Here is a 15,929-nt window from a genome sequence, read left to right as displayed (position 1 = left end):
CTCTATAGTCATGTGATCAAGACGGATCTGTCCGATATTTCATATTCCATCCTGATTGGCTAAGGTTCGCTTCCAAACTTTTGTTGGCTTCAAAAGTTTGCAGGATTGGTCCATTTTGAACAAAATGCCTCAAATCATGAACGCAGCTTGCGATTTCCATGAAATTTCACACGCACATTCCCACTAGGCCGAGGAAGAAATGGCACATTTTTCACATTGCCTGTTATAGCGCCACCAGGAGGCCGATTTGTGCAAAACCCATTTACTCCTACAGATTTTATCCAAACGTCACGCAAATCGGTACACAGTATCTCTATAGTCATGTGATCAAGATGGATCTGTCCGATATTTCATATTCCATCCTGATTGGCCAAGGTTTGCTTCCAAAGTTCGCAGGATTGGTCCGTTTTGAACAAAATTCCTACTAGGCCGAGGAAGAAATGCCACCCTTTTCACATTGCCCTGTTATAGCATCACCAGCAGGTCTAATTTAGCAAAACACATTTTTGCAACAATATACATCAAATCATGAATGCACACACATTCCCACTAGCCCGAGGAAGAAATGCCACCCTTTTCACATTGGCCTATTATAGCGCCAATAACCTACCTGACCTGGTGGAGACCTGTGCTACGAGGAGCACCTTTTCTAGTTATTTATATTATTATTGGATACTTATTGTTATATATTATTTGGAGCAGCTGCTTAGAGAGCCCACCTGGGGAGCACCCTTGGGTGAGGGTGGCTGCTGTAGTACTGGGAAAAGGAGGCTCAGATATTTTGTGCCCTCCTAAAAAAATCTTTGAGAAGTTTAGGGGGTAGAAAACAGATGAGAAGATTCAGACTAATTATGTGGGGAGTGGGGACAGAAACTAAGGATTTGGGTTTAGAATGGCATAGACACAGACAAGGACACCTGTGTCCCAGCAACCCAATGCCTGATACTGTGTAGACATTACAGTGGCAAAATAAATCAATCAATCAGATTCTGCATTAGGTCATAGTGAGACATTGGGAGCCACAGCCACATGTGTACCATTTTTCACCTCCATTACTGTTCATTTCACAAGCAATTACACCCAATTATACAAACACAACAAGGTGGCACAGGGGAAAAGTTTGTGCGTGCGTGCGTGCGTGCGTGCGTGCGTGCGTGCGTGCGTGCGTGCGTGCGTGCGTGCGTGCGTGCGTGCGTGCGACTGACTGAAGTGACTGGGTGAGTATGCGTCATGTCACAGTCCCAACTATTCCAATATTCTGTGAAAAAGTCTCACACTGCATGAACTTCCCGCAACTCTGTGAATCGAATGAAATGTCCCTCACATTAATGATTGATTCTTATTAATGTTGTATCACAGTCTTTTTAAACCTATTCAATTAAATGTTTTTATTTTGCCTATGCGACTTATCAACTTATAATTATGCACAAATATGACTTACTGCATTCTGCCCACAAAGGTTAGGTGCAAAGTTGAAAGTTGAAAAATTGATTTAAGATTAAATCCAAAATATAATTAAAGTTGCAAACCGGGATTTATGTTAATGAGTGAAATATTTGAACCAGTCTGTCTAGTAGATTATTTTAATACAATATAACTAACACATCTGCAGTGGTTGGAGGTGGTCTACCTATACTCTTCTGAGACATTTTGACCCTGGTGTTGGGTGTGACACCTATAGGCTTACTGGTTTATAACCCTGCCTGAAGCTCATTAACCCAATATCTTCCCTGGCCAAGTGAGGATTCCATCTTGGTTGGACAGCACAGCAGAGGTTTGGTTTCTCACGCGGGAGATCCAGGACTGAGCCTCGGGTGTTACAGTTGCAACAGACCTTTTACACAGCAGCCATATTGACATTATATAGTGGGGTAAAACGGATGTTTTCAATGATACTAACTGAGGTTCTGTTCAATTTAGTGTAGCAGAGCTTTTCCACCGAGCATGCACAATAGCACTGACTCTGTTTGATCTGAATAGAAACTTTATTAAAATTCTGGATGCTTTCCTGGATGCATTCCTAATAAAGATAGGGATTCACACTGGACAATGCTATACAATACATAATTATATTATTATTGTATTATTTCAACAAAAAAAGTGATTTACAGTATGTGTCATGCAAACAGAGTGACTACATTGCATTTATTTATTGACTCCACTTATGAATGATTTCTGGGAAAATATATATATATATATTCATAAATATGTATAAGGTAAACATGAAAATAAATTGGAAAAATGTATCTCCCCAAACTGTAACTGATTATGTCGAACAGAAAGGTAATTTATCTTTTGTGTACCTTTTAATTGTTTGGGGACTCTATTACAGTATCTAAACAGAACATGGAAAAGGTTCTTAATGCAGACAGATTACTTTGTTGCTTCCCTGAACATAATGAATAACCAAAAAAGGTAATTGCTTATAAAACATTATAAAATTTAAAAGGTAATTTAGTGTCCTGGGCTATAGTGGCTGTGTGGGATTCATAGGAAAAAAAAGCAGGGATATATACTGTAGATGGAAATGAATTTCTTTAATGCTGATAGTTCCAGTGTGGCTTCTCTGGTTGGGCTATTCTGGCTTTGTCAACACCTAAACTCGTTTTCCCAGAATTCCCTTAATAGCGAATCATCAGGATGGTGAGAGAGATGCAAGCTTCTGAGATAATCCTCAAATCCAGGTAGCCTATACAGTAGGTGAACTTCGAATAGCAACACCTACAGCACCACACTTGACACTTTAGAGAGGGCAATGTTTTGGAGAAGATCACCACTGGTGCTCCAAGCCTCACTGGCAACTATAATTAATTTATTGTGATGCCATCCATTACCAAGATTTTAAAAAGAAGGGGAAAAAACTGTGCTTGATTATAACAAAAGAAAGAAAGAAAGAAGCTCCATTTGAGCTAAGAATTAAAGTCACAAACTGTGGGGAAAAATCAGGACTGCATAATGAAAACCATTTCTGCTTTAGACATTATAACACATAACAATTATTCTGAATATTATTATTGTATATATATACTCTTGTATGAATTAATTGATCAATTGTGCAATCATTATTTTAATTGATAGTTGCAAATGCTGCATAGCATGGAAGTTCTAGCTTTTAACCTATTCAAGTCATAACATGTGAAACATATTTTTCTAGTGCTTCTCAAGCCTGAAATTAAGTTAAATGTACTCTGTCACCCAACATTATGTAACAAAAAAAAACAATCTAAATAGTTTTACCCAGTGCAAGCCAGGGTTTAACAGGGGAGGTTTGGTGAAGTCCAGGTCAATAACTGAAGGCACGTGATGAAGATTAAGAGCCCTGCCTTCGATGATACTGACCAAGCGACCATGATACTGACATGATACTGGACATGATACTGATGATGTCAGTGTCATGGTGACGGGGTTAGGGTGCTGTGAGAGTGACAGACAAGATGTGCAAAAGACAGAGGAACACATCCAAAAATGATGAGCTTATACTGTGTGCAGCACCTCATGAAATTTATCTGTATTCTACTGCCATCTAGTGGGCAATAGGATAAATCTGAAGTCAACTTTGCCAGACCTCATGTTAGGATAGGGACATCTTGGGATATATGGATGGCTGTGTGGACCAGTGTATTTGCCTGTGTAATATCTTTAAAACCACAGACTTACAGGTTTTAATGCACTATACTAATTGCCAACAACGCCATATTGTAAAGTGAGTTTGATGTTCCAGAGATGTGAATAGATGTTTGAAGAATGGATTTGAGTCATCACTCCATAGTGAGGTTCGTTGCTTCGGATTTATTTCATGGAACAAACAGAGTACAAGCAGCTTTCCTAGGGAGCCTCAGCTCCCCTAAGCGCGGCCCTCCGGCCTCTGACCCACACTCAAGCCTACATTTTACAGTATATTTATAGTAGTGAGATCTAACAAAAGTACATGGGTGGGTGTGTCAGCCCTGTAAGGTGGGACCCCACCTTCTCTGGCTCTCCACATTTGCAACTGTAAAGAGCCAGGAAAGGAACGGTGTCAGCCTTGATCACAAATGGATAGACGCACTGTCTCCAAGATAAGACAATAGTCAATGCTAATTGTACCCCCACCCGGCCAGGCCCGCAGCCACCCACAATACACTCTTCTGTCTGCAGCTTACTTGTGAAGTGAAGTCATCTTACATCTATGAAATATACTACACCTGTATCAAAGTTTCCATTGGACCAGGGTAGCCTGCTAGACAGAAGGAAGACTAGAAGCCAAATATTGCTAGGGCTGTCCTTGACTAAAGAAATGTATAGTCAACTAAATAGTCATAGGAATGTGGTGATTAGTTAACTAATCGATTAGTTAATTAAATCAACAAATGCGTCATATTGTTTTGCTGCATACAATCATGCAGAGACCATGCCTTTTAAGGTTGGTGAGTTTAACCGAACATTCTGATTTCATGTTGATTTCACAATGGCTATTTGCTATTGAAAGTTATAAGAAAGTCATTATCAATCAATCCTAATATATTTCCCTTGGCCAAGGGGGGATTCACCTTTGGTTGAGTCATAGATGTTTGATTTCGCACCCAGTTTAAGGTTTGAATCCAGGTGGTATAAATTCCATGCTGCCTGATATAGCTTACTGAATAAATATTATTTTACATGGTTACTGTACTGTTTTTGTTCTGTTTCAGCTATGGTTGACCATAAAACATAAAATGTTGAAAACTAATTGAAAATAATCACTTTTAGTAATATGCTCTTCCTGTTACCTGCATTGTGTTCATCTATGATGCAATATGCATGAAGTTCATAAATGTTTGTTTCTTTTCATTAAGTAGACAATGTCAAGAAAGAAACATTTACATTTAATTTGAAAATACTTTCTGATGAGCTGCTGACTGTCCTGTATCTCTTTGTACAGTATCTCATAGTAGCCTTATTTTGTAATCTTTTGTTATACTTGGCAAGCAGGTGTCATTCATGTGCAGACTAATCTGAGCAAATAATCTATTAGGATGGATGTTGGGCAAAATTCAAAATTCCATTCCAAGAGTCACTGTCACCATTGTGTACACCAGGGGTTCTCCATTAGTTTTTGTTTTTCATGTGAAGGACCCCCAAATTAATTTGTATTTGGATACAAAATTATTCGGACACTGCATTCAGATTTTGTGGCATTTTTGTGAATCCGGCATCTATTTTGTCAGGCGGAAATAATGGGCTTCCAAGGAATGTACGGGGGGGGGGGGTAGTTTTGGCCTATAACTCCATATATGGAGTTATAGAAAAACATGAAGTGGGCTGTTATAGCACAACCATGAGGCCAATTTGAAAAATATGACTGGTCCGTGCAAAGTTTCACACCAGTCGTCGGTCCCTGTGCCTGAAATGAGCTGCTCACGTCTCACGTGTCTCTCTCTCTCTCTCTCACACACACACACACACACACACACACACACACACACACACACACACACACACACACACACACACACACACACACACACACACACACACACACACACACACACACACACACACACACACACACACACACACACACACACAAACATCATCTCCGCCTCCCGTCCGTTCCAGTCTGGTGGAGATACAGTATGTACTGTAAATCACTGAATGAAAAAATCATTCATTCACATTAGACAGAAAATTAGACAATTTGATGTAGGAAAGACCCCTGCTGTTAGGGTGCTGCTAAGCTACGTCATTGCACAAAAATATTTTTTAGAAATGACACAGACACACATATATAGAGCATTTATAAATCTTATTATTCAACCATTTTCACATTACAACATCAACACTGTTCTGCTAGTGACAGTTTCTAATAATCTCAATATATTGTATAGTTACTTTGCAATACATTGTCAAGAGGCACTTCCAGTAAGTCTGGCAAAAGAGGAGCTACAGTATTGTGTCTAAGTTACAAAACAATAAAAATAAATATTTTTTTTCTAAAAGTTTTTTTTGTAATATACTTTTTTGAATCTGTACAGCATATGTATATATATATTTATATTTTAAATACAAAATCAAAGAATAAAACAATAACCAGGAATAAAATGTAGTATTTCACATAAATACTGGTGAATCACACAACCTCCCCATCTTATTTGTATTGCTACATGTGTTAAGTGCAAGATACTAGAGAGAAGAAAATAATTAAGTTTGTGAAGTGCCCACTATAACAGATAAAAACACACATCGTTTGCTTTGCTTAAAGGTGGTGTAAAAAGTTTGTTTTTGGTTCCCTTTGTGAAAAACAACGAAGCTGATGATTATAGCATTCAAACAATGTACACTCACATGCTAAAATGCAATGACACCGGAGTGTAGTGCCGTTTAAATGGGTGTCAAAACAAAGAATACAAAAAAAACTCCATGTTTTTGGTTCAAACTCAAAAGGAACTGCAAAGGGGTGTGTTTAAAAACGGCCCCCTTGAAAGTGATTCCACTGTAGTGCTGTCACTGTGACATGGCAGTAAATTAAACAAATATGTGGATAGTTAAAAACATGACATGAATAAAGTAGGAACTTAAGGTCTGTTACCTTAATGCCATGTCAAGATTATTCTTTTAACCGTGTCTTTATTTGTGAGAATCATATCACAAAATCATAAAGATAATAAAACACTTCCACACGTCTTGATCAGGTGCTGGATGCCAATGACAAAATATGACTACGCACACTTTGGAAAAATGCTCCCCTTTTTTTCTTGTCTTTTCTCTTTTTTTGTACAAACTACAAATCATTGCTGCTGTGTGGAAACCTTGCATGTCCAAACCCGTTCCTTTACTACTATGGTACTAAGTACCATTACTTTAAAAAACATTTTAAAATAGTGAAAATACCCTATCTACAAGCTCACAGCGGCGCGTTGTGGGCTTCTAGATATGCTACTTTCACAAATTTTGTACGACACTCTTGAATGATGAAGTAGGAAAAAACATAAAAAGTTGAAATATGGAGATACAAGGTTTCTGCCCGACAGCAACGAAATGCTCCTAAAGATACTGTGGTTGCAGTCCCCTTTATAGTCTTTACTGGAAGTCACAGATACTAACATCCCCTGCCTTTATATGCCAGTGGAAAATGACTATGTTTGAAGTCTGTCAATCTGCATAGAAAAACGCCATAAAGCCATAGGAAATTGGGATATGTAAGTTGCTGAATATACAGTATCATGCCATTGGTTTGTAGACACCAGTTAGCCAGCACAATCAGAAAAATAAAAAGTGGCTCACATTTAAATAAAAAAGTGTGGACTAAATGTATTTTTATTTTATTGTATTGGAAATAAATTCTTCAAACTTTAGCATTCTGAATACTACTAGGTAAAGGAGTTCACTAACTCTTGGCTATAATATGTGAGTCTACTGTGTGTCATCAATGCAGCAAGAATAGTACCTCTATTATCAGATCAGAGGGCACTTTACCAGTCCACCATATGACTTACTCATATAAACAGCCCAATGTGTCCAGAGACTCCACAGATACTGTACACATGATGTTCCATATAATCATACATGTTCAAATCTGAGAGAACACAAGAGATAGCGTACAATGAGAAACATAGTGACCCTGACTTGTACCACAGCGTTGATTAAGTCTCTTAGATTGAACTAATATACAGGGTTGGTGAGGCAGGGCTGAATGGGATGGTGGAAGGTTTGGGGCACATTGCAAGACTTGAAAAGATACTACTTAGCTCCTTATGGGCTAATTTATTTGATGATTTAGGAATTGTGATAGATGAGTATTTGGACAATATTAAAAGGACATTCAGAGGAGGAGTCAAAAACAAAGTGCATGCAGGCTCCTGGACATGGAAATATAAACAAAGTATAGATGTGATTCAATTTGATTAATAGAAATCATTGATGGATATGCTGTGGTGAAATTATGTTCATTCACACATGTGCACATTCCTGCAGTATGTCTCATTTAGAGGAAGTGGTTGTTCAGACCTAAATGATTGCATTGAATTACGTGAAATTGGGCCCTTCATATTGCCTGTGATGATACATTTCTTGACTTGCACTGAGAGTGAGTGAGTGAGAATCTCAAAAGAATTTGCGCTGATGATTGGAGCACCGAAGTGGTAACATCCTAGCTGTAATGGTACGCCTGGCGCTAAATGATTAAAAACATGGGCTTGATTTTTTATATTATTTCACAATTTTGTTGGCTAGCTGCCGGGGCCAGTCAAAGGCAAAGGTCTGATATTTCTGAATATTAGACCACTGCTCTCAATAGGCTGCTGCTCTAAATCTGGGAAGGTTTCTACAGTATGGTCCCTGAACCCCAGGGGTTATCAATGATGAGGTTCACCAGCCATATAAGTAGTATTTTAAATTCACTTTAAATTATGACATACAAAAAAGTTGAGAATGAGTACACTTTTTTGAACTCTAAGAACTGGTCACCACTACTTGAATTGTTTGGGATAAAGTTGCTACAAAGATTTGCTGGCATAAATGTGTTTTTTGACTACTTCTCTAAACACCATTAAACACTCTTTATTCGCGAGTGTCTGCCCCAACACTCGCCCTAACATGTAACATTTTTTACGTTAATAAGTACTATTTTATCCTCGGGCGCTAAACCATTCAGCATTACTTTATGACTGGACTTCCCTATAGACAAACGCTGTAATGCCAACGGAGCTACGAGAGGTGTTGCCCAAAAAAAAGACTAAAATGAATCTTACACAATATGACTTAAACCACTTGAAACTTGAGGCTTCTTGCCTCCTCTTGGCACTTTTCCTTTTTATATTTTGTGTACAGTTTTTTCCCTATTTCTCTATTTTAGGGCAAACATTGTGACTACTCAATTCAAAAGTAGATTGCTAGTTGCTAGTTGATGCAGGGGGTGTACCCAAGGAAGCTTTTGAAAGGAAGAAATGTGCTGGACACATACACACATGACACTCATGGGTGGCAAACCTCGCACCGGAAGTTTGATGAAATACATTGCAGTGAATGGACCAGCTCATGAACAAACATTATTTCTGAACGATTGCGACCTTTGTCATAAAATCGGTTCAGGAATATAAAAGAAGACATATCACAGACTGTTTTCTAATCACTTGCTTTTCGATGTGCACAGTACATTATTTAATTGAGGCATCTAAACAACGGTATTGTTTCTGTCTCGGCGGTATCGCGAGATTTGGTTGCCATACAGGAAATGGTTGACAGTCTCGCGATACTTTGGCCGTTCAGAAACATACTTTGTGATCTTTAGACACTGTACCTCTATAAAAGTATACAGTGTACACATCGAAAAGCAACACAGCAGAAAACGATGTGTGATATGTTCTCATTTATTTTCCTGAGCCGAGTATCTTATAAAGGTTTCAATCGTTCACAAATAGTGTTTGTTGATAAGCTGTCCAGCCGGCTCTCATAGACTGTTATGTTATTTCACGACTTCCGGTGTGAGTCTGCCACCCAGTGCGACAAATCTACAGGCTGGAATTGCATGATAGAGAAAATGACGTTGGCTTCCCTTCCTTTTAAAAGCTTCCTTGAGTGTACCCAGGTTAAGTTTCACTTCGGTGCTCCATTACCCTATAGCCTGACACTCCTTTTGTTTTCACTTAATTTTCTTTAATAGGTGTGACTACGGAGATGCAGGGGAAGGAGTCAGGCAGCCATTAGTCCCATGAATGACAATGATAACATCCCCATCTTCCACTATCCTCTTCATCTCTTCTCTTTCCCTTCCTGTCCTATTCCCCCACCACTGAAACCAGGCTGAGTCCCAAATCAATTATACTGCCAAAGGCAGATTTAGAAATAATTTAACAAGCTGCTGCAAAACTTGCAGCAGCTTGCAAGCTTCTGCCCTTGTGGTTGTTGTGGCTCGAGTAGGGTTTACTTAAAGGCAATTAAGGATCACAGTGTTTTTAAGGGTCATATACTGTACTGTAATTACAGGGTCCAGTGAGCCTGCTTTCCATTTGTGTTGCCAGGCAACACATATTTAGTCTTTTGATGTCCCAGTACTCCTATCTGATTCAAATCAAGGTTGAGCTCATTTCTATTCTCAACTGATACTATAGGCTATGCATTAGAATCCATTACAATTTATATTTTGTTTTACATTAAGGACAAAAAAGGTCTGCAAACATTCTAAAATATACAGTAATACATCTGCAGATTTTTCTTCACACATCTTTCTGGGTCAACTTCAATCAACTGATAAAATGATTAAAAAAAAGTTTGGTAGAAGTAAAATCGCAAACTCTGCTCCGCAGTACAGACAATAAGCCGCCATGGAAATTCTGTTAGCTTATTATCCCTCATTCATACAATGGACATTTTTCTAACATAGTGCAATGGACACACTTGGATATTTAGGAAGGATATTAACAGCATTCCCATTGACAAACTAGGTCACAGCAGGGCATCTTCCATTAATACACAACATTGTCTGTCCTTCAAAACATCCCACACCGCAATGGCGTGATCTGAGTAGGCTTTTATTAGCCACAATCATCAGCCATCTCTTGTTTAGACTATAAATGTTGCTACATTTTGCTTTCTAAAGTGTTGCAAGCTACTTTATGGAACAGCCAATGTTGCAAGCTACTCTATGGATCAGCCAATCCATAGATACCGCTCCAACTGCTGATAAAAGGAGATTACTTGACAACTGAGAAGGCCTTTTTAGACAGTTCAAGTCAAGCATCCCATCATCCTATTGTTGAGATTAGTCCGTCTGTGCCAGGAGAAATATCATTATGGTGATTATCAGGTAGAATCTGACAATTTGTCTTATCACAATTGTAGCACCTTCAATCAAGATATTAAAGAGACACATTTATTGTGGTCAAAGAACAGTGGCAAAGGGAAACGTGAACTGGAGTTCATCATCTGCTAGCTCTGGAACGGTCACTGTTGCTGAAGCATAAGTCAGGCAGGCTTGATGGAGCAGAAGGCTCCATATAATTATCAGCACCACTACTATCTGCATTGTGACAACTGTAAATTACTTTCTTTAGGTAACCCCTACTGTATCTCACTATTTGGTTGTATGGCCAAATGTAACCCCTCTTGGGTGTAAACACTCTCCAACTAGCAATACTATCCTGGAGAGCCAAACGGCAAATGCTACAAGACGCAACAAGGTACTTGCTTCCCAAATGTCAGTGCATCTATTCCGTGGGAAATAACACAGACCAGGGTAACACAGAGTAAAATACTGTACTAAGTGAATATGAATGGCAAGTGAGTTAAAATTGTGACATAGAAATGAGTCAGAGCAGTTTAAAATCTCTCGAATCCAGAAAGTATCACAGCTCTTCCAATATCAAACCTAATACATCTCTTTCTTTTAATGAAAGAGCTTAGAGCACACTGTAAACGGTAAATTCTGATTTGCACTCGTCGGGCCTCATTCACAAAGCTGTTAAGTTTCTACTATATTATTTTAGTGTAGGCCTGCTCCTGTAAAGACCCAAGTCAGATGGAAGTGTGTGTACAGCCTTGTTTTTGTGCGCATCACTGAATCAAATGATGAATTCCACCTGTTTGTAAATCAAGTGCGAGTTCATGTGTGAATCATTTGTATTGTTCCACGCCCTGTTAAACAACATAAAGGGTTTGCACTGAAGGGCTGTGTACACCAAGAAGAGGAAAGCACTCTGTAGTACCAAAAAAAGTACAATCTAAAAATGTACAATGCTTCACATTGAAACACCTTCTTGACAGCTTGTAGATCTGGGGAACTAATGGGAAATATGTCCTCTGGATTAAAATATCCATTCTGCTGTCCTAGGATCAGCATTGGGAATGAACACTGATTTCATCCAGACTGCATCTACTTGTAGGCTATTTTTGTTTCATTTACCACCAGTAACCACTACCGCGATGTTGGAGGTGCGTCTGTGCTCACCTTAATTGACATTAAGGCTAATGTAATCAATTCGCCAAATTGTGGTCACACTGGCAGGAACTGCAGGGACATAATAATTATTTTCTGGTCTGAATGCGTCAACTGAAAAATGAAAATAAATTGGTTTGAATTTGCCTCATTTCTATAAGTCTAGGTATTCATCATTATTTCAAAAACAAGCAATAGATTGTTTAACAGATACCGTATCTTTTTTCTTTTCTGTGTGTTTTGATAAATGTTGGGCACGTAAACATTTTGTTTGAGGTTTGGCACTATTGTAATTGATTTTGCTTGAAAAATAGGCTAAGTCATTCTAAGGGCCATCGCGCATGTTTTCTGGCACGTACAAATGTCTCAGAGCAGATGTGAATTTGTGTGTACCTAACGGACAAATTCAGCATAGAAGAAGAATGATGAATCAGACTATGCTCTTGGACATGCTCGTACAAGCGTTTTTTGAATGAGGCCCATTTGGGAGTTACATATTCACTGACATGGAAGGTGATCGCTTGCCTTTCAATCAAACCTAACTGATTCATGTTCAAAGAGTTACGCGCAGAAGTATTTGCTGAAATCGAGATCTAAGAGCACATCTGATCCCAAACTAGGAGGCTTATCTTTTCTAAACATATTCTTTCAGCATTTTTATGCTGTATTACTTAGATAGGAGAGTGTAGAGAGACAGGTAACCGAGGACAGAGAGAGAGAAAAGATATATGTGAGACAAGAGAGTCAGATTCCAACTCATGATTCAGAAAGAACACATGGTCTGTGCGCTGAGTGGCTGATGGCCAATGTCCTGTTTGCTTATGAGCAATGGTTTATCTTTTTTTTAAATCCGAAATAGAATGGGGACAGACGACAGTGAATTCTATGACACATTCTGTTATTACATGGCTTGGGCCAAGCGACTAAGGAAGGGAGACTGCTCTCTATGCTAATTGTGTACATTCAATGTTCTTGTGTGTCCCACTTGTCAACATACTGGGTATCGTCATCTATTTGTCCTTGAGGCCAAATTATCTAAATGTGAAAACCAAGAGAAAAAGCTATGTTACTAAATTACCTTCCTTGTTCACAGTTTAACAGCAACTATACTGTAGAAGTTTATACTAAGCAATTATGCTTCCGGGAATACACTATGGGTCATATTATTTTATGTGTGCATCATCGACATCTTCAAAATGAGCAATCAACATTAATATCGCTGACTAAGCAACACTTAAGTAATTATTGATCAAAATCTATAGTGATACTATGCTTCTGCCAACTACTTAAAGAAAACCAAATGTCCTTCAGGTTTCTAGCTGGTTCATATCATTTCCATTGCCTCTTTGGCTGTTTGAGGAGACCAGCCAACATAACATGTTATCTACAGTAATGAGCACCTATGGATACTCATATAGCTTGTACTAGGTCTTCTAGCTAACTTCTCAGCCTATAGGAACTGCTCACCTGTAGTGAGCAATAAAGGCCTTATGGGAAAGTGCTAGATCTATACACTAAGCACCCGTAAGCCAGCTTTTAATTTCCCATTGGAAGCCCTGGATGAACCCTTGGTAGGGCTGGGTGATATGGCCAAAATGAAATACCAAAATTATTTTGACCGAATACTTCGATATCAATATTCTTGTGATGATAATACTGTATAATGACAATAATAAAATCAATTTCTTGTACATTTAAAAAAAATTATAAAACATTGCAACAGAGGCTCGCGTGTCGTGATGTGACTTGTTGTGAGCTTGTAGATCAGCTATTTTAGCTATTTTCCACACTATTTGGCAATTGTTTTGAATGTTGCATAAGGCTTAAGAAGTGATTATAATGTGAAAAACAACACCATATCCCAAGAATACAATATCCAAAACGATATAGATAGAATACAGATATGTTGCCCAGCCCTACCCCTTGGGCCATTTAGAATTCTGGGACAGCTCTGTACTGGTCAGCTGAGACTTTCTAGATTATTGGCTGAATCATTTGGCCTCTTAAACTATGACTAACTGCCCTATAAAACTTTTCTATATGTAAATCAGATTGAAGATAACATAAAATCTAGTTGTAGATCATATTTAAACTGATTAGTGACCTCGTCTCAGTTGAATATTTAGGGACTGTATCTGCCATAAACAATGTGGTACTTCAGCTGGGCCAACACTGTGTCTGTGGTTAAATCGTAATAATATGATTCAGATGTTAATGATGTTTTGTTTTAGTATTTTCGTTTTTTTTTTACCTTTCTCCCCCATTTGTGTATCAATCCAATAAACTGTGGATGATTTACAAAAAACAACACCACTGCAGCAAATGTCATTTTGAGGGATGGAAATAAAACAGTGTTTACTTTACACAGCATCTTTTTTTCTTTCTTTTTTTTCTCTTTAAGCGACTATAGGAAGTTTAGTAACAGAGATACTGTTCTCCAAGCCTGTCTCTCTTACTCTGTGGGTTTCTATCTTCCTGAGTTGTGTTGTCTTGAACCAGATAGGTGTACTGGACCGCATTACACACACACACACACACACACACACACACACGCGCGCGTGCACACACACACACACACACACACGCACGCACATACACACACACACATAAGGAGCAGACAGGAAGAACATATAGATCAAACATTTTGTGACACAAAACCTCCCCCACACAATGTTGTTTTTCCTTGAGTGAGAATAAAGCTTTTTCGAGTCACAGGGTTCTTTGTTAAACGTCCTATTCTGTCCCTACATGGAATGTATTTCTACTGTTCTACTGTAGATTTGTGTAAGTAAGTAGTAGTATGCATTTTGCACGTTCATTTGTGTGTGTGTGTGTGTGTGTGTGTGTGTGTGTGTGTGTGTGTGTGTGTGTGTGTGTGCATTGTGCATGCATGTACATGTACACTATATGACCCTTTCTCAGCCGCCATTCGCTTGAAGTACACAAGGTCGCGCTGCTGCGGAATGGACACAGATTTTCTTTTATCTCACAGGGGATCCTTGCAAAGCCATACCCCCCCCCCCCCCCCCCCACCACACACACACACACACACACACACACACACACACACACACACACACACACACACACACACACACACACACACACACACACACACACACACACACACACACTCTCTCTCTCTCTCTCTCTCTCTCTCTCTTTCAGCTGATGACATCAGCTAATGACACCACATTGATACTGCTTGAATGCTCTAATGGTCTGTAGTGCAGAACCTCGATAAGGGGTGGGGGTGGGGGTTGGTGTACCTGGCGCAGAATAAAAACAAACACAACCTTTCTTCCTCTGTGCACCCAGAATTATGTCATCCCTATCCCCTGACCCTGTTTTCATTAGGCACATATTACCCAAAGCGTTTTCTACAGTGTTGTGTCAGTGATGTGCTGGCTACCATATCAATAGTTAAAATTGAAAGAAACAAACACTTTTTTTTTTCTTTTAAATAATTCTGAGCTTCCTGGTTTCAAGAAAAAAAACACATAAAAGTTTGTCATCTTATCACTCTGGCTCTTCCACTTTCTCCTCTGAAGTCTCTGATTCAGGAATCACTTCTTCTGCCTCTATAGGCTGCTGTACCTCTTCCTGTTCTTCACCATCTATTTGCTCCTCCTCTTTGCAGGCTGGTTCCTCCTCCTCTTCATTAATGGCTGTGATTGGATCGCTGGGGCAGCTGATGCAGGTAGGCTCCTCCCTCTGTGCTTGCTCCTGGGTTTCTGCCTCTATGATTCGTTTCCACATCTCGTGATTCTCCAGCAGATGTTGGGTGATCTGGCAGAAGGCCTTCCTCCTCCTTGTCTTCACTATTGCTTGCAGCTCTGTGAGACAGGAGTTAGAAACTATAGGTTATGGCCATGCTCATTTTTACTCATGGCATAGACCAGTGATTCTCAATCTTTTTAATTTCAAGGACCGCCAGTTTTTATGCATTAGGCCACGGACCCCCATAATTCCAAAAGTATACAAATGGGACAAAATGGACCAAAAGGGGTCCATTTGGTTTCATTTATAAATCTCTCCA

At 39.1% G+C, this 15,929-nt stretch overlaps 1 protein-coding gene across 1 annotated transcript in view; it reads right to left on the bottom strand.

The window, feature by feature from the left end:
- Positions 1 to 15,113: 15,113 nt before the first annotated feature.
- The window catches only part of pde3a (phosphodiesterase 3A, cGMP-inhibited), a 76,876-nt gene continuing 76,060 nt past the window's right edge, over positions 15,114 to 15,929 (bottom strand). The window contains exon 16 of the mRNA XM_084064656.1: positions 15,114 to 15,726. Within this exon, the coding sequence (XP_083920782.1) occupies positions 15,410 to 15,726 (317 nt within the window). The 3' untranslated portion in view covers positions 15,114 to 15,409. The remainder of the gene's footprint in view (positions 15,727 to 15,929) is intronic.

The sequence above is a fragment of the Gymnoscopelus microlampas genome (genome assembly GCF_963454915.1).
Source record: "Gymnoscopelus microlampas genome assembly, chromosome: 8".
Classification (NCBI taxonomy): Eukaryota; Metazoa; Chordata; class Actinopteri; order Myctophiformes; family Myctophidae; genus Gymnoscopelus; species Gymnoscopelus microlampas.
The sequence above is the reverse complement of the archived record's forward strand: the minus strand, read 5'-3'. Positions and strand labels throughout refer to the sequence as shown.